This window comes from Gymnoscopelus braueri (genome assembly GCF_963280865.1).
Source record: "Gymnoscopelus braueri genome assembly, chromosome: 23".
Taxonomy (NCBI): Eukaryota; Metazoa; Chordata; class Actinopteri; order Myctophiformes; family Myctophidae; genus Gymnoscopelus; species Gymnoscopelus braueri.
In genome coordinates this window covers 18,594,344-18,621,110 of record NC_137625.1, presented here as the reverse complement: position 1 = coordinate 18,621,110, position 26,767 = coordinate 18,594,344, and the positions used below count along the sequence as shown (strand labels likewise).

At 41.9% G+C, this 26,767-nt stretch overlaps 1 protein-coding gene across 1 annotated transcript; it reads right to left on the bottom strand.

Moving 5' to 3' along the window:
• Positions 1–6: 6 nt before the first annotated feature.
• LOC308079422 (uncharacterized protein) lies at positions 7–25,942 on the bottom strand. The gene is made up of 10 exons (XM_080420898.1): positions 25,690–25,942; positions 21,253–21,450; positions 9,401–9,596; positions 8,455–8,823; positions 7,747–7,953; positions 6,427–6,561; positions 4,473–4,631; positions 4,111–4,313; positions 2,223–2,318; positions 7–1,180 (listed from the first exon to the last, which is right to left on the bottom strand). Exons 2-10 carry the CDS (start codon positions 21,442–21,444, stop codon positions 1,010–1,012), a joined length of 1,728 nt encoding a protein of 575 aa, XP_080277024.1. The 5' UTR covers positions 21,445–21,450; positions 25,690–25,942; the 3' UTR covers positions 7–1,009.
• Between the last annotated feature and the right edge of the window lie 825 nt (positions 25,943–26,767).

Below are 26,767 nucleotides of genomic sequence, written 5' to 3'. Positions count from 1 at the left end.
TAAAATAGTAGACTCTATAACCTAGAGTCTTATATATAGGCTATTGTGCATGGTCAACACATCACTTTTTGAAATGTATATACCAAATATTGCAGTTCATGTAAAAAAGTTTTTTTCCAGAATATATATTTTATATTACAGTACAGACTTTACAACAAATGATTGTGTTTAAATGCTTCTTTTTATTGCATTAGATACTCAATTTACCTTTCATTGAGCTCCAGCTTCAATAGATTTTATGCTAGTATAATGAAGATTTCCAAAAATGTTAGATTTAATATTAATATTATTATTTCTTTACAAAACAAACATATTTAAACAATATTACTGGTTTTCATCGCCAGTCTTGAACAGACACAAAACAAAAACATACGTGATATTTCAGGGTTTCATCAATAAAACGATTTCTCTGAATTTCATCATTTATTGTTTTACTCTCTTAATCAAGTTGTGGAACATTTTGGCTATTGACAAAGTTCTTGTGTATGTATGTGTGTGTGTGTGTGCGTATGTGTGTTTGGGCAATTCAGGGGAGTGAGAGATTGAAATTGTCAGTTTGTGTGCGAGTGTGTATGTACATGTATACTGTGTGTGTGTGTGTGTGTGTGTTTTGCTCAGCTTAGATAATATTTCCAAACAATTTCCAAACAATAGGAAGGTAGATGATTGTCTGTATGTGCATGAATGATAAATACTGTATGACCGTCTATAGATACCTGGCTGAGGTTATGTACATTATGTGTGGATGTTTAACCGTCAAAATGACTTGAGCACGTATAGTATACATACTTACATTTGTACTGATGCGTACGCTGTACATTGCGGTGGTGAGTGATTTGTTAATCTGTGTGTGTTATGAATGTGCATGTGTGGTCTCCTATGTGTCAGTATGTGCAAAGATGTGTGTGTGTGTGTGTGGGAGTGAGTCAGTGTGCAAGAGTGTGTGTGTGTGTGTGTGTGTGTGTGTGTGTGTGTGTGTGTGTGTGTGTGTGTGTGTGTGTGTGTGTGGTTAGATGAGATCCCCGATGGGTATGCGGGGCAGGCAGATGTAAGCCTGCGGGGTTCTGCTGAGGTTGATGGGGTTTCCGTCCAAACGGATGTCCTCCAGTGCGTTCCTGATGTAGTTGAAATCTTTCAGGTTGCAGAACGTGTCCTCGTGCATCGCTTGAATGTTGTTTCGCTGGGAGAGGGAGGGCACACGGAGAGAACGTTTACTTTAATTAAATATTCATTCATCCATTTAGACCGGAAAGCATCATTTTAGATTTCTTTGGCTTTTCAAGAATAGCATATATACAAGCTCATAGCGTGGCTACGAGCTTGTAGATCTGTTATTTTTTGGAAAATTGTGAATGTGTGCAAATCTTTGAATATACAGTATATATATATATATATATATATAATTTTTTTAAAGCGAACATTTTTAACTAAAATCTTCTGTGGGGGTCCTTGGAACAACATGAGATGGGGGTCCGTAGCCAAATACATATCATTTTGAGGGTGCTTAACTAGGCCCTTGTTAGGATTTAGAAGGCATTGGTAGAATCCCCAGAAGCGAAGATTTGAGTTGCAAATGTTCGCTTTAAAAATATGTATAGTCAAAGATTCACACACATTTTCACTATAAAAAAAAAAAAATGCAGATCTACAAGCTGGTAGCGCGGCACTCTAAAATAGCCAAAGAAATCTATAATGGCTTTCCCGGTCTTAAAGGGTTCATAACCAAAGATTTAAAACACTTCCTGGAGGTTAAACAGTCAGAGTCTAGGGGCCATAAAGGACAAACGGATGTGACGGTCAACACAAAAAGTGTCTTTTCTGTCCTCATTTTCTAGAATACCACCTGCACCCATTTATCAGCGATGTTACAACAACTAAGCGTTCTTCAGATTCTTTGGGCCTGTGAAACGAATGGCAAAGGTGTTCACCTTAACGTGACTTCTCTCAACAGAAATGTTTCAAAATGTTCGCCTATGACATGGCCAAAACAGGGATGCCAGGTTGAAAGTGGTTAATGTATGGAGACAACAAAACGCATATCTATAACATTGAGATGTACTCAGCGTTGATCTGAAATCACATTCATCCGGAAAACATGCTCCGAAATAATATGCATAAAATAACTGAATTTGAGGTTACATGTGAACACTAGGGGGTGGCAATTGCCATCCCCTGAGACCCCAAATTACTCCCCTGCTTGGTGGTCACGAGGTACAAGTTACCTGTAGGTGCAGAGATCGCAGGCTGTCTGGTAGAGGCACAGGGATGTGATCGATGTGGTTGTCCGTAAGATACAGGTACTGCAGGCCTGACATATCCTGGACACAACGGGGAGAAGGTACAGCTCTTTATACTGTACATGCCTGCTTAAACACAGACCATATGGAATTCCTAAACTTTTCAGATCTGAATGCTTTATTGTCCATTTAAATTTGATCTTAGAGGTTTATTTTAATATGATTATTGTATACTTCATTAATCCCCAGAGGGGATTGTATCCTACATCTGCTATTTAAATATGTAGCAATGCATTGATATTAAAAATAAATTTTACTTTTGTACATTTTTATGCCATTTTTAAGTATTTTAAAAAGCATGTACTTTTTAATGTAATGTAATTTTTTTTAACAGCAAGTACCCCAGTAATTAAACTTGGGTACACATTTGACTGAGCAACTTTCACTTGTAGTTGAGTAATATTTGACCAGGAGTGTCTATACTTTGACCCATGCAGGGGATGACCCTCATTCTACAGCAGGTTTTTCTTTGTACTGTGAGTGTCTCTATGGCAGGGGTGGGCAACTTTGATGATGGAGAGGGCCATTATATTTCCACACTCACTCCAGAGGCCCACATTGCATTATACTGTACTGTTTCGTAAATGAATGCCGTACTTCTCCGTTCTATTTCACACAAAAGTAGCATAAATAGCCGATCTACAAGCTCAAAACGCGTCGTGCTGCGACGCGTTTTGAGCTTGTAGATCTGCTATTTATGCTATTTTTGAATTGGAATCCAGATTTTTTTTTTTGCTATTTTTTTATAGGAATCCTGAAAAGTAAATAGTTTATTTTATTTATATTTGTATTCATTTCGTTATACTTATGTTAACTTTATGAACTTAAATACAAATACATTGGACATAAAAAAGACAATAGAATTTCAATACTAGTCATTAAGCCACTAATATAGACGTAATTAAAGCGGGTCATGTTTGGAATTCTAACAGCTGAAATCAATAATATATCAGTATTCCGATATTAACCCGCGGGCCGCATTAAGTGAAGGTGGGGGCCGCATGTGGCCGCCAGTTGCCCATGTATGCTCCTTGGGCTCACTCTGACCAGCGTCCTCTCTGAGGTGAGAGAGGAGCGCTTTGGCTTGAGGTTCAGCTCTTCAGACAGCAACTTGCCCTGGGCAGAGTGATTGAGAGTAAGGTACATTCCCATCATGTGCCTTCTCAATCAACTCCAAATGATGACTGCTGGGTCTGATAAAGTGATGACGCCTTTGTTCTGATCAGCCTGGGCAATCAAACTGAAGCTCAACCGTAACAGTCAGAGGCTCACTCTCCTATAGGCGAGGGACGCCTAGTCAGGCGGTAAGTCACTCCACTATTACTCAAACTTATGGATTATATTGAACTCTTCCCTAATGGTCTGTTGCTCTTCTTTTAGGCAACCTCTGGTCTTGACTTTTGGAAATGCCCCATTTGGGATGAATTGTGTTGGAAAGATTTGTGTGTTGTTGCATTTATTCCCCCTCCCTGCTTTGTTAATAACCCCTTTAATAACCCCTCTCTGCCTCTTGGTGTTGCTCAGCGCTCACAGTACGTTACAGTAATCCAGGGAGTCAGACTCAGGAGCGATCGCAATAAAGGAGCCAGCCTTTCTTTTTAGCTTATTCAGTCTGTTATCCTTTGGTAATGCTGCCACCCCAGCAGACCACTGCATAAAAACACCAGCTAAGATGCCTTGATGGAGTTCCGTTCCGTGCTAACATTAAAAGAGTTTCCTTAGAAACTTCAATCGGATCTTATTGACGAATGACATTTCCAATGTATTTATTATACAGTATCTGACACAGATTATAATGTTGGTGTGTACATACTTTGAATGCCTCCCTGTGAATCCCTCTTGCGCCAATGGTGTTATGGCTGCCATCGATGAGGGTCATGCCGACTGGCAACGCGGGCAGCTGTGAGACGTGATTTTCCCGAATCACCAGCTCCTCCAGGGCGGGCAGACCCGAGAACGCGTTGTCCGCGATGGATGTGATTTCATTGGCCGTCACGTCAATCCTCTTCAGTTTGTCTGAGGGAGCAACAACCAAACGAACTCTGAGACGATGATTCAATACGATGCCCCCAAAATGGCTAGCAGTACTGTATTATGTAAATAATAATACAGTTAAACACGTTTTTTTTTCTCCAATCCATGCAAAACCTTTTTTCATTCAAGAGGGAAACATACTCATGGAAGCGAAGTCTGACTTGTTGATCTTGGTTATTCTGTTGTAGCGAGCGTAGAAGTGAGTGGTCTCTTTGGGAAGAGGTGGGACACTGTCCAGCTTCAAGTCATCACAGTACACAGAAGTACCAAGGCAAGTGCACAGCAGGCAAGTGGGCATTCCTGGACCAGACGGATAGAAGATAGTTGTTGGGGGATCAGATTAGAATGAATAGACCAGTGGTTCTCAAACCTTTTCATGTCAAGGACCCCCAGTTTAAAGGAGGAGTTCACCCAAAAAATTACTTATTTTCTATCAATTGCACACCCTATGAAGCCTTGAATCCATGGATTCTTTTTTGTTTTTGTCGCATTCCTAAGCTAATAATTTGATTCCTGTCTCCTACCGGCTAATGTATCCGGTAGGAGACACAAAGTAGATTATTTGTGTCTCCTACCGGAAATACACACGGTCATCAAATTATTGTCTTAGGAATGCCACAAAAACAAAAATAAATCGATGAAATCAAGGCTTCATGGGGTGTGTAATTGATAGAAAATAAGTCATTTTTTGGGTGAACTCCTCCTTTAATATGTATTTGGCCACAGACCGGACCCCCATCTGAAAATATTTTGTGCCGGAGACCCCCATACAAGATTTGTGTTGTTCAAATATTTCAATTATAGTGATTTTTGCAGATCTACCAGCTCACAGCACATTGCGACGCGTTGTGTGCTTGTAGATCTGCTATTTTCAAATAGCCAATGTATACCTGTGGTTAAAGTGGTTCAACTGACGTTGATGGTATATTAACTCATTTTGCTGGAGACCCCCTGGAACCCCCTCAAGGATCCACTTATAGAACCACTGGTATAGACCACCAAACATTATTCATGAAGACACAATTGATAGCCCCACATCTTATTACCCATATACCTGTACAATAGGCTAAATACTGTAAATGCATTATCCTTGGTATCTATATTCCTCAATATCCACTGTACAGTAGACTAACTTTATATTTACTCATACTACTGGTGGTGATAGATAGTTCGCGAAGACTGACTATTCTCTTATGTTTATCTCTTATTATACAACATGCAAATCCGGTCAGCTCATTTGCATAAGGCAAGACCTTAAATATCCTTTTGCTTTTGTTTGTACTGTACCTTATTTCTACTTCCTGTATACTACTACTTGTTTATTCCTTTCTTATGAGTTTTTTTTTAATGTTTAGATGTATCTCTCTACTTCTATTTGTATCTGTCCTATGTTTCCTACTATATCTATCTGGGGCAAAATAATCAGTTATATGGAATTTAGAATGATATGTTTCCCTTTGATATTCATCTATCTTCAGAGCAGGGCTGTAACTTATGCTCATTGTCTTAATCAGTTAATCTGTCTATTTAGTCAATCAGTGCAATTAATTTAGACCATACAATGGTGAAAAGTAAGGCAATACTAGAAAAAGTGCTCCTCAGAGCACAGGTCTCCGCCAGGTCAGGTAGGTTATTGTGGCCTCCTGGTGGCGCTATAATAGGCCAATGTGAAAACGGTGGCATTTCTGCCTATGGGAATATGCCTGCAAAATGTCACAGAAATTGCACGCTGCGTTCATGATTTGAGGTATTTTGTTCAAAACGGACCAATCCTGCAAACTTTGGAAGCCAATGTTAGCCAATCAGGATGGAATATGAAAAATTGGACAGATCCGTCTTGATCACATGACTATAGAGATACTGTGTACCGATTCTATAGACAACATCTATAGAAGTAATATCAAAAGATTTGTTTTGGGCCAGAGGTTCTGCTCTGGCAGATTAACAGATTATTCGATAACAAAAATAAATATAGATTTCTCAAGTAATTGTTTCATCTCCTACCCAAGATTATGAACTTTACTCATGTTTTGTTCGGAAGCTGCTCCCAGCACTTGTGCTGATCAGTGCAGCACCTACGTTGATCAGTACTAACCTCGCCTGTCAACTTCAGGCTCGTCAGGCTCGTCGGGCAAAGGTAACACACCAGAGCCCGATGACCCTTCTTTGCCCCCTGTACCCTCCTGAGGGGTTGTTGGGGTTGTTGGTGCAGTCGGAAGCAGCTCCTCCTCTTGTTAGAGACAACATTAGGTGTTAAAGAAACAGCATGGGAAGGAAATGAAGCAATCAGTAGGCTTTCAGCCTACTGTTTGCCTCAGTGATAAGTTAAATACATAAGCGAGGTTAACAAATGCTTAAAGGGCCATACCAGTTTAATTGTGACTTCTAGCCATTAGCAGAGATTTACTCTGTTATCAAATAATATTGTGTACATAAGTGCATGCAGTGCATATACTTCACTATAACTCTTTTAAACTTCATTTACTGCCATACATGTGGAAACATTGCCATACATGTGGAAACATTGCCATACATTACTCCAATACTTTTGTTACAAGCAAATACAATTTGGGTATCTGCATATCAATGGCTAGAAGAATAGTTCCTTATAAGTGCTGCATTTCTAACTAGAATTTTAGCTTGAAGAGGGCTTTTAATGACACAGTGAGTTACAGATAAATGTTGACAAACTTGCTCAGGCTCAAGTCTGTAATGTTTATTGAATGTAAACAAATACGATATAAAAAATATTAAATTTGGTTTACAAAAACTATGTGGCCGATGTTGACAAGGGACAATGACATAACACTGGCATGGTCCTTTAACACATTTAACCGATGGGGATGAGTTTACGGTGTTAATCAAATGAAGAATGACACGTTGTGGTTTTACACGATATATGTGTGAAGTAAAGAACGCCATGGGAAAAGCAAGCATTGTCCAATATACGTATGATATAAATATTTGGGGAACATTACATGACTCAATGTAGGGACTGTAAACGGAACCCCACAACTTTTTGCTGGTCAAATGCACTTAAATATTCTGGCTCTTACAATCTGCTGATCTAATCTATGGCTATATGGATATACAATATAAATACATAACTAGATGAATATGAATATCCACATTTTCAGGTTACCACATGTGGCTTGTTACAGTATCTCACACAGCTAAATGAGAAATCACTCACAGAATTGTGGTCCCAGTAACTTTCTCTTTAACTTATTTTCAAATCAAAACAACCACTTTACTAAGATCAATATTCTCTGTCTCTGGGCTTCCTTTACTTTGAATATTACTTTGCATAGTGTAGATTTCAGACTTTCACCTGCGCTACATTTCACTTGACTTGTGCGTGAGCTGCTTTCTGTGTCTGAAATGACCTCAAACAGTTTGTCTGTTTGATACTGACCTTTGATCAGTATGACCGTGGACTCCTCTCCAGAACCAGAGGAGCTCCCAGAGGCCCCAGAGGTACTGGAGTCCCCAGAAATGTCTATGTCTCCAGAGGCACCGATGTCCCCTGAGGCCCCTGAAGCCCCGGAGGCTCCAGAGAACTCCCCAGAAGCACCCGATGCCTCTTGGGGGATCGTGTCGGGGGTAGGGGCCAGCTCGTCCGCTTGTTAGAGCCAAGGGGTGAGGTTAAGAAACAGGTTAGTGCTTTTCAGCAGGCGGGGTGAGCAATCAATCAATCAATCAACCGACCAACCCATTAACCAATCAGACTAATCACGCTCAAGGTGAAATGAGAATATGGGTTAGCATGACAATTATTAGGAGAAACAAATAACAATGACAAATGGTAGAACACATGAGTTAAATTACAATGATCAACAACAAAGACGTGATTATCAACATTTAACCACACTGATGAAAATGCAGTTAAATGGCAGTATTAAAGATGATAGAATTAAACAGATTTTCTCTACATGTATCCAGCAAAGATATTGGCGAGTGTAACCCTGTGTTTTAACAACGCTTTGAACCAAAAAAAAGTCAACGTATTCCTGATACTGGACAGGCTTTGGGCAACTGGAGATGATTTAGGTTAGAAATTGTACCAGTCCAGTACCAGGAATGATGGAGAACACATCCAGTCTGTCAAAGTTTAGGTACTAACCTCCAGATATCAGTGTTATCCCTTGGTCCCCGGACTCATCGGAGTCTCCAGAAACCCCAGAGGCGCCCGAGCCCAGGAGATCACCAGAGGACCCAGAACCAAGCAGGTCCCCAGACCCTCCAGACCCCACAGGGCCTCCAGAACCAAGGTCCCCAGAGGCTCCGGAACCCCCAGAACCAAGGAGGTCACCAGAACCTCCGGAGCCCAGCAGGAGGTCACCGGAGCCCCCAGAGCCACCAGGCGCCAGGAGGTCTCCTGAGCCCCCGGAGCCAGAGGCCACGGACACCCCTGAGGCCCCAGACTCAACGGAGCCCCCAAAGTCCCCGGAGATATGAAGAATGTCAATGGGCGTCAGACGCAGCTCCTCCTCTTGTTAAAGACAAGATTTGGTGTTAATTAACAGATGAGACCAGCATAGACCATGAGTTTAGACCCTGTGTTAATAAACAGATGAGACCAGCATAGACCATGAATCAGGCTTAGACCCTGTGAGTTCACAACGATGGTTAGGTGACGTATTAGTGAACAGATGGACACAATGATTTAATGGAACACATTTAACTGATAACACCTCGTTAAATGGAACACATGCATAAGGAAACACAGATGACTGATGGAGAATTGCAAGGGAATATAAGAAGTTAGAGAATAGATATGTGTGTTTCTCAGCTGTGTGTGTGTGTGTGTGTGTGTGTGTGTGTGTGTGTGTGTGTGTGTGTGTGTGTGTGTGTGTGTGTGTGTGTGTGTGTGTGTGTGTGTGTGTGTGTGTGTGTGTGTGTGTGTGTGTGTGTGTGTGTGTGTGTGTGTGCGCGTGCGCGTGTGTATTTCTGATGATGGCTTCACGCATCCATGCGTTCATCGTGCGACCTGCTCCCAGATCGTCGGGGTGGCGGTCAGCTATGTGGGTGTGTACTGTGTACGCTTGAACGTCTGTGCTCATTCAGACCTTTTTGTGTGTTGGGGCCCATGAGTAGCCCAGAGCCCCCAGAACCTTGGGGGATGAGCTGTGGTTTCAGGGGCACCTCTTGTTCTTCCTCCTCCTCCTCCTCCTCTTGTTCTTCTTCCTCCTCCTCCTCTTCCTCCATTGAGGCTTCGGGCACAGGGTAGTTATAGTCAGGTGGCGCCAGTGTTCCAATCTCTATCTGAGGGGAAGACGGAAGCAATGAGTATAGTGGTCATACAAAGAAATTTCATTTCACTATAACTGTGTAATCTACGATCTCACAGTCAAACAACCTATTATTCTTCCCTCCAAAAAAGGAATTTGTACCTTCAGTAGAGTAGAGAGTGTGTGTGTGTGTGTGTGTGTGTGTGTGTGTGTGTGTGTGTGTGTGTGTGTGTGTGTGTGTGTGTGTGTGTGTGTGTGTGTGTGTGTGTGTGTGTGTGTGTGTGTGTGTGTGTGTGTGTGTGTGTGTGTGTGTGTGTGTGTGTGTGTGTGTGTGCGCGCGTGCGCGGTACGCACGCACACTCGACACTCTTAATTACTTGTCCAGAAAGTTAACTACTTAAACCCTATGTTGACCGAGTCCCCCAGGGGTCTATACTCTGCCCCCTCCTTTCCTGTAATTTCAGTCAGTCAGACCGGCCCAGAGGGTGTCTCCAAGTTGGACTACACAATATTTAGTTTAGCCTCTACCATCAGCACCTCCACAGTGAAGGACACAGTGACTTTAGGTTTAGAAGATATAATACACCATCACAGCACTAATATTTGCAAACACAATACAAATGACTATTTACCTAATACAGCTTAAAACAAGTGCATATTGAACTAAAGAAATACCAAACAGAAGCTAAAGCTAAACTAACAAAAACCCTCCAACCAGACCCCTCTCTCTTCCCTGACCCCTTCGTAGAACCTAACAATGTAATTGACAGTCTTAATAAGGTGATTGACGTTAGCTGCATTCTCATGTGTGTACACTCCATGAACACACGCCTCCTAGCTGGTAGCAGACCTCAAAGTCAGAGTGATTAGTAGGAGTTCCTCAAATAAAACCACAACACAATCAAAATGAACTGACTGCACCTGACTCAAGCCCCCAGAACCGGGAGAGAAAAGTGAAGTGCTAATGTCCAGGAGCCAGTTGCACCACCTCACACTAAGTTCAAACTTTGAACTTAAATGGCTTTTTAAAAGCCATTTAAGCCATAACTAGGCTAAGTTTGAACTTAGTGTGAGGTGGTGCAAACTTAGCCTAGTTATAGCTTAAATGGCTTTTTAAAGCCAAGGGAAGGAAGAACCGGCAGCACAAAGTTTTTAAAATCAGCCACATGGTGACCCCCACTTCACATTTTGGCGTTTAACTCTTGAACTTAGGTTGTACAATCAAAACATGTTTTCCCTGGATTCTGTGGATCATTTGTGCCAGACTACATTTTTTGCCATTGTCCAAAACTCACACAACTCTTTACACATTATCTCTGGAGTCATTTGAACAAGATGTATCAGTCTTTATGGGCCCTGGGTAAGCAACCTGGCTCTAAGGAGCACACTTTTGTAGTTTCTCAGTGGAAAGGCAGGTTGCAAGTTCTTTCTAGGTGGAGGCAGAGGTGCCTCACTCCACCCATAAGAGATTATGAGACTACATATGAGCCTGGCCCTTCACTACACTACACTAACTGAAACACTAGAGGGCAACAGTGTCCACAGGGCCTGTACTACACTAATCTAAACACTAGAGGGCAACAGAGTGTCTAAGGGCAGATGTTGACCATTCACATGGAGCCTCCAAGACAGATGCTCTAGTTAACCACTTTATGCTGGCCTCCCTATTTTTCCAATATAGATAAAAAACAAACAAAACAACAGCAGATCTACAAGCTCACAACATGTTGCATTGCGTTTTGAGCTTGTAGATAGGGCTAAAGTCGTTAAAGGGAACCCAGTGACATTCACAGTTAGATAACTAACAGTGGCCACAATAATAATTCTCTATGATTAGAGATTGATACATTTAAAGATTCAACCCAGCACACAGAAGGAGATGGGCTGGCAGCTGTGAGCCTGGGCAATGAAAATACCATCTGTTTCCATTTGAAACATTCTTTTATGGTTTTTTTTATTGGCACTTATAGTCAGCATGTTTATACATGCAGTGACTGTAGAGTTTTCTGTTGTGAGAATTAGACAAGACAATATACAGTCAAACTAAAAATGTCATCAAGGTCTTTTGTGAGAAAATACTTACATTAAAAGGTCATTGTACCAAATGCTACTTTTCATGTTAAAACTTTACAAGTTTTAGTGCTTTATTATTTTTAATGCCTACAGACCTCCACCAAACCATTTCACAGCATTTACATTTAATCCGTTGTGCTTGCAGGTTTCTTTTTATTCAACTAAAACGCCATCAACCAACATGTGGTTCCATCATGCTCCACACGAGGGCGATGAAACCCCACACACGGGCACAGGTAACACCTGATATTCTCACGCCTGACGAGGCTGATTCGAGATTCCAAAAAGGGAATGGTCCTTGTGGAACCAAGACACACATGGTAGCTGCAAGATTCCAGTCAGTTCTCCATGGAAAACACATTATTTAGCCAAGAATTACCAATACTGAAGAGATATTAATACCATTAAGTCTATGTCAGTACAGCCCTAAACGGTTAGTTTCTTTAACAGTCATGATATTCTAAATTAGATTGTGATATTTGCCATGTGAAAAAAAAAAGCAGAAATGAACAGACACGTAAAAGTGAATGTCACTCTTGAGAGCTTGGCAGGTATAGAGTTTGGAATATAACAAGGTGGGCCTTTGAAACGTACTGCACAGGGTTAGCTGCTTGAAGCTCTCCCCTCTAACCCCCCTCTGTTCCCAAAGCAAACATCTACACCCGGCCCGGGGGGGGAAGGAGAGGCAAAAGACTGGCTATACCAAAAATACAGGGGGGGGGGGAAACTCTGGGAAACAACATGGAAATACAGAATGCACAGGGACGGCATCAAATCGAAAGGAGAAGGTACCATTAGCTCCACTGATTTCATCGACCCATCCTGAACCACTTCTGTACAGTGCTGGCACATAATCAGCGAACTGCTGTGTAGGAAAACTTGTGCAATCCTCCAACTAGTTCAGTTCTTCTTCACTTGAAATAACTTGTTGGGTTCACTAAGATCCATAATCTCAAAGGTTCCCTTTGACCTCATAGATCATTCCACACTAAACATAGTCCAGCCAGAGTACCGTGTACACAAATAGAACGTGTTATAATGTGGGTTTTCTTTTTTTGACCTTCATTTATACAGGTAAAATCCTATTGAGGCACAAGATCCCTCTTTTTCTTGGGAGCCCTGTCCAGGGTTGCAGAAGTACAAAGGTTTCAACATATGAACATATAAAAAGAACATGAACAAAAATAACAGAACATTAACCCATTAAAAACGGGAAAGCGATGAGCAGGTTGGTGCCTTGCATGGTTTCCTCCGCCATCGGTGTATGAATGTGTGTGTGTGTGAATGGATGAATGTAATGCACAATCTATGTAAAGCGCTTTGGATAAAAGCGCTATAAATGCACCATTTACCATATACAAGCTCATAGCGCGTCACTTTGTGCTGCGCTATGAGCTTGTAGATCTGCTGTTTTAAAAAATAAATAAAAAATCTTTGAATATATATATATATATTTTAAAGCGAACATTTTTAACTAAATTATTTTTCTTCTGGGGGTCCCTGGAACAAAATATTTTGAGATGGGGGGGGGGGGGGGTCCGTGGCCGAATTTCATATAATGTTGGGGGTCATGCACGTGCACACATAGACATGAAAGGGGGCTTGAGCCCCTGCCCTTTTACCTGTCGCTAAAAAAGTGCCCTCTCCAGACTGAAAAAATAAATAATAATAAACGAAAAACGTATTTCAACTACCCCTAGCAGCCTAACGGTTAGGCCGACGGAAATGTCAGTGGATGTGTTGGATGCAGCTCAAAGTGAACTTTACTCAGGTATCTAGTTTGTCGCCGTACAACCTTCCTAGCCCGTGTTATTATAAGAAAAACGGGCGACAATGGCCAAAATTCAATCGAAAATCGGCGATCGAAAACCGGCGAAAGTGTCCGTTTTCAAGATGTTTTGGCCATTATCTCTGGAACAGAAGGACCAATCTGCTCAGTTCAAAGCTTTTTGGGTGCGTGACTTTGAGGACATTAAGCACGCAATGATACCTCTTCGGATTTGTCGGGTTTTCGGGCCTAAAAGTATGGTAATTGTTTGTTAAAAAGAAATCCAATAGGTGCCCTTTTCAAATTCCAGCCCCTGCCTCTCCAAATCCTTCTGCACGTCCCTGTTGGGGGTGTCCTTGACATGAGCACCACTGATATAGCAACATAAGTTTTTCAGAAAACTGTTGGATTTAGAAAACATTTTAGAATCGGCCTCAGGTCTTAATGGGTTCAAAACAACACATTAGAGTGACAGTGTAGAAAATAACTATTGAGTCTGCCATCAGATCAGCCATTAAATGTAACGTAATGAAGGTTAATGCTTATACAATGTGCTGTGTTTTGATATTCCATACTCTCATATCCTCCACTGTAATGCAAGACCTACGGTTCACAATACTGTAGGCCAGTTGAAAGGTCAAATTGCCAATGTTAAAGCTATACAATCGGTCAGTTTCATGGTCATTCTCTTCCACTCCCAAAGGAGAGTTAATTGCAATGATGTCCGAACTACAGTCCGACCCAACACCAGGTCTAAATATCTCAATGGAAGAGTGTAGGAGACCACTGCAGATATACTAGTTATATTGTATTAACATACTCTACCATACAGATTGGTTAAAATAACGTTTTATTCATTCATATAAGTCCCGATTGCAGCTTTTAACCTCCGTTTGTTTTCAGAGAGCGATTTAACACGATAGCTTAAGTAGAGATGATGACAAGGTAATACCTCTGGTGGAATGGCTGTTGGACATGGTAAAGCTCCGGCCCGTTTCCACTCGGCATGAATGAAAGCAAAACTGAAGGCAATTCAGAATTATACGCCCAGCAGCTTAAAACAACAAGACGTTCACTCCTGCAGGTGAAACGTGACCCTCTGAAGTTGGAAATGGAAGAGTTTCTGAACACTCGAGGGGAGAAAAAAACCGAGCACAGATAATTATGTTTGGATAACGGCTTAGATAAGACTTGACTTTGCTCAAAACACACCAAGCCCTGAGGAGCAGAAGGAGAATCAACAGAGATAGATTTGGGAAAATAGAGACTCAGCTATTCAGAGGCATGGATCTCATCATTGTTCCACTTCTCCCTCGACACTTGACGTGTGTGTGTGTGTGTGTGTGTGTGTGTGTGTGTGTGTGTGTGTGTGTGTGTGTGTGTGTGTGTGTGTGTGTGTGTGTGTGTGTGTGTGTGTGTGTGTGTGTGTGTGTGTGTGTGTGTGTGTGTGTGTGATCCACCCCCCCCCACCAGATGAGGAATAAGAATAATCACTCTAGCTAAGCCTCCTCCCTCAAACAACCAACTCTCTACATCTGCCCTTTAACCTTAAGATGCTGAGTCAAGGAGAAACCTTGAACACATCCATGTACACTTATATGAACTTTCAACACTGCAGTTATAATCGTATATTTGCTCTTTTTCACTCGGTATCGCTGTCAGCTAGGAACCTCAAAGGCTAAACTTGAGCGTTTTTATTACTCGGTCTGCTCTTTTGATTTAAATGCTTCCCTTGTGATATGTAGGTTACCACATAATGCCCCGAATCATCTTGTGTTGGTTAAACGGAAAGCCATTATGAAAGCCACTCCAACGCAATGTATTATAAACCGTCTTTCCTCACTCATCAAGACATTTAAGTATTTTGATCTGTAGCACAGTTTCATTCAACTGGCAGAAAATATGTACTTTTTCTCATGGACTAATGGCAAAATAATACAATACAGCAGTTGTGCTTTGCACATTGAATTGCGCACCATCTTGTAATATCAGCAGTGGTGTAAAGTAACTAAGTACATTTACTCAAGTACTGTACTTAAGTACAATTTTGAGGTATTTTTACTTTACTGGAGTATTTCCAATTTTCAGTACTTTTACTTCTGCTCCACTACATCTCAGAGGCAAATATTATGAAAACTTTAGTTACTTTGTAGATTTTGATTATTATTACAAAACATACATTACCCACTTCAGCCCTATATACATTTCGGCCATTTGAAAATAGCCGATCTACAAGCTCACAAAGCTAGTAGATCGGCTATTTCCTAAATATTTGTATACATTTCATACATTTGAAAACTATATAAACTGTATAAACTATAAATACTTTTGTACTTTTACTCAAGTACATTTTGAATGTAGTAACCTTACATATCACGAGGGAAGCATTTAAATCAAAAGAGCAAATATACGATTATAACTGCAGTGTTGAAAGTTCATATTAGTGTACATGGATGTGTTCAAGGTTTCTCCTTGACTCATTGCAGTATTGATACTTTTACTTAACACATTGGGTGCCAGAGGTTTATTAAAATATTATACGTTGAGTGCCAGCATTTCTTCCATCCACTTGCGTTATACATTTCGTGCTGTGAGAAGCCCCGACGCGGAAATGCATGTAAACAAAGCGTGCGTGCGAGACGGCGGAGGGTCCCGACTAACGCCTGGAACAATAATATTTCCAACGCGACCCTCCATTGCAGCGTGATCGCCGATCGAAAACGGCTCGTTTCCACCACATTAAAAAGAAATGGAGATATTAAGCTTTTAATCAAGGAGATAACATTGAAAACGCCGACCGGAAGGATTTTTGACATGGAGCCACATCCAGCCTCTTCTTCTCAGAAACTGCTTGGGTGATGTCAAAGTTTCGTTTTAGCGCCCCACGTGGCCCACATGTATAAAAATAGAATTGGGTCAAAAACGGTCCGGACCGTTTTCGGCACTTCTCGTTTGGACCCTCAAAAACGGTCCGGACCGTTTTTGGCATTCAATGTGTTAAGTAAACGTTTTTTTTACTTTTTCCACCACTGCATATCAGTCAGAGGTGCATTGCATTGTGGGATATGTCTTGGACAGCAGCAGCGATGTGGTTTAACTTACGGGGCTGGCTCGACGGAAGCCTGCTGAAAATTCAATCTGGGAAATTTGCCTCATGCCATCTTGACATTATTTTGGCCTAATTTCCTCAAAACAACAAAGGAAAATAAATGGGAACGTGAGACTTGGCTACGGCGTGTCTGCTAAACTTGTGCTCTGCAGACCTGCCACATCACATCCAATGTGTGCTGACTTAAAGGGCACTACAGCTGGTACCGTAGCCCACTCTGCCTTCATTCTGCTCCGTGGCGGCGCACACACACACACACACACACACGCACACGCACACGCACACTCACACTCACACTTCATTCCAATAGAATAAGCAATAAAAGCAATACAAACTAGAAAAAGTGCTCCGCCAGGTCAGGTAGGCTATTGTGGCCTCCTGGTGGCGCTATAATAGGCCAATGTGAAAAGGGTGTCATTTCTTCTTAGGCCTCGCACGACAATTGGACACTGACTGCATTCATGATTTGAGGCATGTTAAAAAACATTTGTTTTGCTAAATTAGACCCGCTGGTGGCGCTATAACAGGCCAATGTTAAAAGGGTGGTATTTGTTCCTCAACATAGTGTGAATGTGCGTGCAAAGTTTGACCGCAATCGGACGGTGCGTTCATGATTTGTGTAATTTTGTTCAAAACAGGCCAATAATGCAAACTTTAGATGTCAATCTTAGCCAATCAGGATAGAATATGAAAAATCAATCTTGATCATATGACTATAGAGATCATGTGTACCGATTTGCGTGACATTTGGATAAAATTGGAAGGAGTAGTATAAAATAATGTGTTTTACATAAGTCGGCCTCCTGGTGGCAGATGTGAAAAATGCAGGGCAAAAGTTTTTCCTTGACCTCTATGGATTGTGCATACAAAGTTTTACACAGATCGGTGCAGTTATAGGTAAAAACACAAATCAGCCTGTTATAGCGCCACCATGAGGCTGATTTGAACATTTTCAAATGGTATTTCTTCCTCGGCCTAGTGTGAATGTGCGTGCACAATTTCACGGAAATTGCATGCTGTGTTCATGATTTGAGGCATTTTGTTCAAAACGGAGCACTCCTGCAAACTTTGGAAGACATTTTTAGCCAATCAGGATGGAATATGAAACATCTGAAAGACCTGTTTCGTTTAATGACTATAGAGATACTGTGTACCGATTTGTGTGATTTGTGGACAAAATCTGTAGGAGTACTGTCAAAAAATGTGTTTTGCACAAATCGGCCTCCTGGTGGCGCTATAAAAGGCCCATGAGAAAAATTTGGGGCAAAGGTTCTGAATTGGCATCCAGGGAGTGTGTGTGCACAGTGGCGCTGTGATCAAGCCAACGGTGGCAGAGATTAGCTGGTCACAGACGGACGGACGGACACACACACGGACGGACGGACGGACGGACGGACGGACGGGGTGGAAAACATACTCTCTCGCCATGCCTTTCGGCCTGGCGGAGACAAAAAGTAAGATTCTTTATATACTACTCGAAGAAATAGGGAACACTTTGATCCCTTAATTATTTTGAGTTTTCATGAACTGTGTACATACTGCTAACAAAAACTGCTCAAAAGAATGAAGGGATCAAAGTGTTCCCTTAATTATTTTGAGCAGGTACTTCTACTCTACTACATCTCGGAGGCAAATACTGTACTTTTTGCAGCTATTTGCATGCACTGTACCTGGATACTTTTTAATCCACTATAATTATTTGACAGCTTTAGTTACTAGTTACTTTGCAAATTGATTATCTATCTAGAACTTTTGTGTGTGCGTGCGTGCGTGCGTGCGCGCGCGCGTGCGTGCGTGCACAACTCGAGCACCGTGCGACTGATTGACTTGGGGGTGTGTTGTGCCGAGTGGGAATTTGGTCCAAAATCTGTCTGTCTGTGTCCCACTGAATGCCCATATTTGGAGATCTCTGTGTCTGTCTGTCTGTCTAGCTCTGTCTGTCTGTCTATCCCATGTATGGAGGATGAACGTCACCTATATGACATCACAGTACTGACGCCATAGTCTGGCTTCCAAATACCATCAGTCTGTGTCCCTTCTATGCCCATGTATGGAGATGCCTGATATCACCGATATGACGTCATTGCACCGACACGATATTATGGGTACTGCTACCAATCAGCACGTAAAGTAATTAGAATCAGCCCCACTTTACTAGCAGCTGCAACATTAAATTGATGAATACATTAAAACTACTTGAACCATACGCAAAGAGGTTTAAGTGGTTAATGTATTACTTTAATTACAATCCAATAATATGATTGTGAAATGGACCATTAGGCATGATTGGTATGTTATGTAATTGGTACTGCAAGTATATTTTGATTCCCTAAGTACTTTTACTCATGAAGTACAATTTTGAATACAATTGTAACAGAATATGTCTGCATTTTCATATTGCTCTTATTACTCAAGTAATACATCTGAGTACTTCTTCCACCACTGTTGTTTTGTAGGTTGAAGTTTCATTCATACTGCCATAATTATGTAACTGTTACTGAATGTAATGTTTTACCCTTCCCATTACTGCTGCAAAGATATCGCTGTTAAGATTGTTGCAATTTGAAGTCAAATCAAGCCTTTGAGGCCCAGGCCTAAGAAATATAGCAGTCCAACAACATATGAATTATTCATGTTCAGCATCACAGTTTCCTACTCAAGTAATCTGATAGAAATTCCCTTGGCAAAATATGACCAAACCTATGTCCACCGTGAGATACAAATAAATGTATTCAAGCAGATAAATAACATGTATAGCTGTCCCCATTAAGGTATAAATATTGAATTACTCTGTGAGTAAAACTGCTCCAGGTGCAAATGGTTTTCAGACTGTGGATGATTGTAGGGCATATAAATTACCAGCTGGGCGTCTGGGGCATAAAAGTGAAATATTTAGTCTTTAATGGTGGCTTAGGCTGGACAGCAGTCTGCCTATCTTCAACTTATCAGCAGGATGTCTTTGTACTTTCTGAACGGGCTGAACTCATTTCAACAATCAAACCAATCAAAAACAACCTTCAGAGCATTTCAAAAGTCTGCACACACCTGAAGGCCAGTATGTATACATCATATCATGTGGCTTTCATTTTAAGAATGTACAGCTTCTCTGTCTACAGTACACCATAACCATTTAACTTAACAAAAGCTGATGATGGGTATCTCATAAACCCTCTGTTAGTGTTAAAGATCCTGCAGCATGATGCACAACAGGTACAAAACTCCAATATCATATTTGTGTCTTCTATCATATTTCAATATTTCGACCCCACGGGTCTTTGTCACAATAACTTGTTTTGTTAAAATAAAACTAAAAAACAACATAAGACTCAGAGTCTAATACCGGCATGGCTTCCCAGTACAATTCTGAAAAGGCATTCAGACTGTTAGCTAAATTATCAGCAGTTATCTGGTTAACGGTCTACATGTACATATAAATGTACATTAAACTTAAGTTGAAAATATTTCTTTGTGGAATAATTGATCTCCTTCATCCTACAGTACATCCTACTCTCGGCTACTGTGATAAGCATACATCTAGAACAATGCATATCACCAATGATGTGCTAATGTGAGCTTTGTGTGCTAACGTTGCCTTTGGAGCTTGGCGTAGTGGTTCTCTGTATGCACGAAGCAGCATGAACTGCAGTTGTGATTTGTGTAGCCAATTTGAGCTGAGCTGTGATTGGTCTATTTTGTTGGGTCAGAGCTACAGCGATCGAGACAGACTGAGGTACAGACGAGCCCTGTTCTCGACAGCCAGGCCACTTTGGCGGCGTGCCTTTTAACAAGTATACGGACAAAATGTTTTAATGCATTTTTGCATTAAAACATTGCAATATATATTTTCTGGGATGAGCGGTTCAATCTCAACTATGGCACATAGTTGAACATATCACTAGGCCTATTGCTGCACGACTTGTATACCAAACACAAATATGTACTAGAGATAGACCCTGTAAATTTGGGTTCATGAAGTTGAAGATACCGTTTCAGAAACTTAAAATTAGGTCTGGGGAGTGTCCTAATATACAAATGACATGGATCTAGAAATGGGAATCAACCATTGCATTCATTGCAAGCAAAAATACGTATGAAAGTGAGTAGGTGGTATAAAATAAACAAGACATATAGAGTCTAATAACAGTCTGTTCTCTGTATCCAAACTTTAGCTATTGGTTCTAAGATGCACATATCACAGTTGAGTGGTGAAGATGCACTATACAGACTGTGGATGATGTGAGCATGTTCACTAATGTGGTTACCATCCACACCTCATTTGGCAAAATGCAAATAGAAATCTTTATAAATACCTCACACACTGTGTAAGTACAGCAGTACTTCACACGTTTAAATGCAATTAATGCATAGATGTTCAGCATGCGATCCAATCTTTATGAGTTAAAGCTTTTGTTTACCAGGCACTTTCTGGTACAGACTGTTCATTATGGCATCATTGTATTTCATGGCATCTTGCACGTGGTGGAACTCTTGTTCTAGACAGCAAAAATATCTGCAGCCTAACTTTAGCATTACATTTTCCTACAGTAAATGACCAGTCGATTCACAAAGACCAATCACCAAAATGTGTGTGTGTGTGTGTGTGTGTGTGTGTGTGTGTGTGTGTGTGTGTGTGTGTGTGTGTGTGTGTGTGTGTGTGTGTGTGTGTGTGTGTGTGTGTGTGTGTGTGTGTGTGTGTGTGTGTGTGTGTGTGTGTGTGTTGGTGGGCCAAAGGTTTCTTACCTGAGGTTCATCAATTGTCAACCCATCTTCATAATCGTAGATATCCTGGTTTTCCAAATTTAAGTTTTCTAGATCCACGTCATAGTTGGCGCCATCGTATGTGTCTAATTCCACTTGTCGGGCGGTTCTGGGCCTGGCTACCACCACTTTGAGGACGAAGAGTCCCAACACAACCCGCACAAGCATCTTCATCCTCACCTGGACATGAAGAACAAATGATAGCGTTAGTAGAGCATCCCAGATGATTTGACGTGGTACATGCTGTATAATATGAAAATAAAAATAGTCTGCACACTCTTTAGCTCCCGCCGTTTATTGCAAGATTGCAGATCAATGTTTCAATGCCTCAAGGATCTTCATCAAGATCCTTGAGAGATCGAAACGCTGATCTCTGCAACAAACGGTGGCAGCTAATAACAGTGTGAAGAGTCTGCAGATTCCATTTAGATTTTTAGCAGATCTTCTGTTTTGGATGTGCATGCTCTATGTTCCTTAAGCACATGATATCCTTCTATAAATGCACAGAATCTGTGTGTGTGCGTCCCCCACATAACTCGAGAATTCCGTCTACCCGGCTACAAACTCGGCGTGTGTATCGCCAAAGACAGAGGGAGTGATTTGCTGAGTAGGAATGTGTTCCCAACGGGCATCGTTCCCAATGGCCACTGGCCTAATCTATCTATGAATGCACGGAATCTCAGTGCATGTGTCCCCTCACGCGGCGCATCCCAAGAATCATCCAACCGATCGACTTCAAACTCAGCATCAGTGCTGGAAAAAGTACTCAAATGTTTTACTTAAGTAAAAGTATCAATGGTGCAATGTAGAAGTACTCTGTTACAAGTAAAAGTCCCGAATTCAAAATTTTCTTAAGTACAAAACTATTGGTATCACAATGTACTTAAAGTACCAAAAGTACTAAAATGTTTGAAAATAGCCGATCTACAAGCTCACAACGCGTCGCATCGCGGCACGTTGTGAGCTTGTAGATCGTCTATTTTCAAATAGCCTATATAAAACACGGCTAAAGTGGTTAATGTATGTTTTATAATATCATAATTTATATCTGCAAAGTAACTAGTAACTAAAGTTTTCAAATAATTGTAGTGGTGTAAAAGTACAATATTTGCCTTTGAGATGTAGTGGATAGTGCTTTAACCTTTTAACAAAATACTTTTAGTTTTAACCAAAAAAGATCACTTACCCTACCTTAAGTACAGTACTTGAGTACATGTACTTAGTTTACACCACTGCCTAGGACCTGAGGGAGTGATGTACCGAGTCAGTCAGATTAGCGGTTCTCCAACCATATGTATAAATCCACAAATCCCCATATATTAAGATCCCTGATGTCATCAATATCAGATCGGCGGTTCTCCATGCATGCCCATATATGGAGATGCCTGATGCCATCAATGTGACATCATAGACTGGCCTCCAAGTACTATGGCAATGGGTACTGTGAGTGTTAACGGGTACAACAGTTGCATAACTGGACGGCATGCGTGCCCAACGGGCATCGGCCTAGTGGAACATAAGCTGATATGATGTCATGATTCACTGCTGAAAACTAATCAAATCTGAGTTGTCACTACTTGGATGGAAATCAACTGGCAATGCAACTCGTACAATGGAAATTAGGCATCATTATGACAGAAAGGCAGCAAGAGACTTTAACTTCAAGCTAATACTAGTGTTTCTATTATGCAGGACATACTATGTCATACTATGTAGAAATAGTTATATTTCAACAATCGGTGAACTCTATTCATTTATTCTTCATCACACTAAGTGATTGCGACCTGGGTAGATTGGTGTGCCAAGGACCAGTGCCTGATACTGGGTCACCACTGCACACATCTCTGAGGTCAGGGACTCATTACTGAGGTGCAGACAGCCTAAGCAGCTGAAATATGAGGGCCCCTGCCTTTCTGCAACCAGGGGCCTACTGTTCCAGTGAGCTGACTATGCTGCCATCTTGGCTCAAATCAGGTCAGAGGTCAGAGTTGATCTGATAATGGACCATGAGAATATTTTCATTGGTCTGAATGCCTTAAGGAAATCTCCTCTGTATTCAGAGATGGTTGGTGGGGGATTATTTGGCAAGCAAGTTATTTGGATATAATGTTATTGCGGAATGATTTAAATTCCTGCTGTCTGTGGCCAGGTCTTCGGTTACTCTAGTTTACTTTCCTACTCATGTCTCAGTGTCTACAGATGGGCAAGAAACACAAAACAAGTTAGTGTTGGAAGTTTGAAATCAGGACACAGACACATGACTCTAGCTGTAAAGCTAGAGCAAGTCTTTTCCACATAATGCAGCTACGTGCATGCACTGTCCTGGCATCGATTCCCCTTTCATCAGCACAGATCCACACAGCTTAAAGTTGATTAAGTTCAGGCAAAATATAGCCCAGTGAGAAAGAGGTAATTAGCTTAGCGTGGGTATACTGTAAGTGCAGACTGAAAAGCACATGTGTGCAGAAAATAACCTTCAGAACTAATCATCTGATGTTCGGGGAGTTTCGTCCCCCAATGGCAGGTGTGCTGTAGTGACATCAGAGCAGACCTGAGGTGGATCATTGCAGTACGTGGTGCAAGAAAATGTAAAGGAGCTTCCAGAGAGTCCTCTAGGCTGGGTCAGAGAAATGGAGAGCAGGGGAAGGGGAAGAGGAGAAGAGAAGCGAAGCAGTGAAATGTAGAGAGAGAGAGAGAGAGAGAGAGAGAGAGAGAGAGAGAGAGATGTGGACAAGATGTTGGCCCTCAGGGTTAGATGGAGAGACTGAGGGAAAGACTGAGAGAGAGCAAGCAAGAGAGACAGAGAGAGAGAGAGAGAGAGAGAGAGGTTTCTAAGCTGACTCGCCCCCTCGCCCCTTACAGAGGTTCTTTATGAGGCCCGGGTCTCTGCCTGTCTCAGCACTCAAGCTCGAAATTCCACCGAGGTTTGTGGACAGGATGGCAGTGAGTTACGGTTGCAAGGGAAAGCTTCATTCAGCTCTGAGGGTGCCTAAACACACACACACACACACACACACACACACACACACACACACACACATACACACAAACACCCTCGCAAAGTCACACACACACACCCTCGCAAAGTCACACTCACACACACACACACACACACACCCTCGCAAAGTCACGTACACTCAGAGATGCACACTTTCTCTAAACACACCAATCTTTCAGGGAGAGGACATTGAGAAACGCTGCAGCTATTTTGGGGATGTGGGCAGATAGGAAATGCAACAGAAAAAAAAAACTCCCCCGTTTATTTGAGTCATAAATCTCATCTTTGTTGATATGGGAATGGGTGGTGCAGACCTGAAGGCAAAGCAATCAGCATAATCATCATCTCTTTGAGTGTGTTCAAAACACAGTGAGTGCCTCCTATTGATACAAATGTAAAGATCAGGTGATTGGTAAAGCGTCCCCCCGTGAAATGGATTTTCTGTCAGTTCTCATAATGTCATGAAGCTCGTGAAGCGCAGCATGGCTCGGCTGAAAGAAGGTCTATGCTACAGACAGAGGTGTGCTTTTATACAGGCTGTGTATGAGTGTACAGTGTATGAGTGTAGCCTACAGACTGCTCTGTGTTATGTTTGGCTTTGCGTTGGACATTCCTGATATCCAGTGATTTTGCTCCCCCCCCCCCTTTAAAGCCACAAGCAAACTTCACTTGACTTCCTTTGGTATTTATAGTGAAACACATCAGGATGTTGTAACAATAATCGGTGAAAAACAGCAAATCAAAAAAGGAAAATTACTGATCCAAGTTCATTGGAATACATTTAAGTTGCAAAGGACTAAACTCAAAGGATTCTGTGCTGATTTAACAAACGGACCCTAATTCTCTGAGATGCATTCTAGGTGATTGATGTTGTAAGCATTTGTAGCCATGTCATCATGAATTCTGACAAGTTGATGGGTGAATTCTGTTCAAAAAGAGCATGTCAGGAATGTCAGGTGCAAAGGCACCTATAGAGGCAAAATTCAATCTGCGCCTTTGACCTTCATCTCAATGATGACGAACGCTGTGAAAACGCAAAAGAAGAAATTCAAACTACACTCCCAAATGAGTGGCTAACAACTACCGTTGCCACATTTCCCGAAAATCGCCTGTCGGTCAACATAGCTGTACATCTACATGACATGCATTGAATCCTCAAAAAAATTGCATTCTCATTAATCGTCAACAGAAAAACAGACATCCAAACCTTCAGAAAGCTGCAAAAAGTCCCAACTCAAACAAGTAATCAGCAAGCCAATTAACCAACTAATCAGTGACCAATTAGCTAGCCTGTTCCTCCATGTCCTCCTATGGAGGACAGCGACATTGTTTGTGGCCGTTTCAGCCCGTCTGCCTGCCTAATCCCCTGCTGTACCAGACAGCCACTCAGCCAACATGAAGATATTACCAAGAACGCTTACCTCTGACTCCTGCTTTCCCGAATGGTCCCTTCAGCCGTGATGGAGATGCTGAGGGTTCGGGTTCCTGGCCAATGTTGAGAGGTCGTGCAGGGTGCCTTGCAGAGGGAGGGTGTGTGTGTGTATGTGTGCGTGTGTTTATAGGTGTGTCAAGGTGTGTGTGTGTGTGTGTGTGTGTGTGTGTGTGTGTGTGTGTAGGTGTATGTATGTGTAGGTCTGTGTGCTCTTGCAGACCCGAGTGGCTGCAGGCTGTGCGTGAACGTAGCCACTGAGACCGATTGGAGTGAAGCGGATCGCTTTTGGTCACTCGGAGTGCACCCACCCTCTGCACACCCACATGCACGACCCTGTGCAACACTACTACTACTACCACCACTGCACACGCATACGCACACACAACACACGCATGCACGCACACACACACACACACTCACACTCACACTCACACTCACACTCACACTCACACTCTCACACTCACACACACACACACACACACACACACAGGACACACACACAGGACACAGACAGAAAGAGGCCCCCCGCCCCGAAAGCTAAAAACCCTCTTTATCCCTTACAAGAGTATCCTTTATTTTTCTAGAGTGGAGTGTGGTTTAATCAGTATTTGTCTGCCTTTTCCTGAGGTGAAACTCTGGCATGTGCTGCTTTCATGTATGGGGGGGATCTGTGGGGCCCCTGCACACAATGGGATCTCTGTCAGGAGCCCCTGTTAGCATGGTGCTGAGAGGAAGTCCCTGCCTGGAAGGCCTCTGCGCGCGCTCCCTCTCTCTCTCTCTCTCTCTCTCTCTCTCTCTCTCTCTCTCTCGCGCTCTCTCTCTCTCTCTCTGTGTGTTCACTGTCGCCGGCTGAACTGCTCTATTCCGTGTATAAGTACAGAGCCGAGGTCAGTTGCATGTTAGACATGACTGACTTAAAGAAAGAAAATGACTCGATGTGAACTCGTTCTGAGGATGCAGTATGAAGGTAAAGATGCGAGGAGATCGTGTCCTACCATCAATTTGCTTCCATCCTTAAATCTGAAAGATCAAAACCGTGTAAAACTGAACCACACATGCATGCAGGT

Excerpts from the sequence above, each read along its gene's own strand:
- LOC308079422 (XM_080420898.1), bottom strand. The coding sequence starts at position 21,444 with ATGAAGATGCTTGTGCGGGTTGTGTTGGGACTCTTCGTCCTCAAAGTG. Across the intron at positions 7,954-8,454 it reads GATAACACTGATATCTGGAG|CGGACGAGCTGGCCCCTACC; the intron begins GTTAGTACCTAA and ends GGCTCTAACAAG. Across the intron at positions 1,181-2,222 it reads TGCGATCTCTGCACCTACAG|CGAAACAACATTCAAGCGAT; the intron begins GTAACTTGTACC and ends TCCCTCTCCCAG.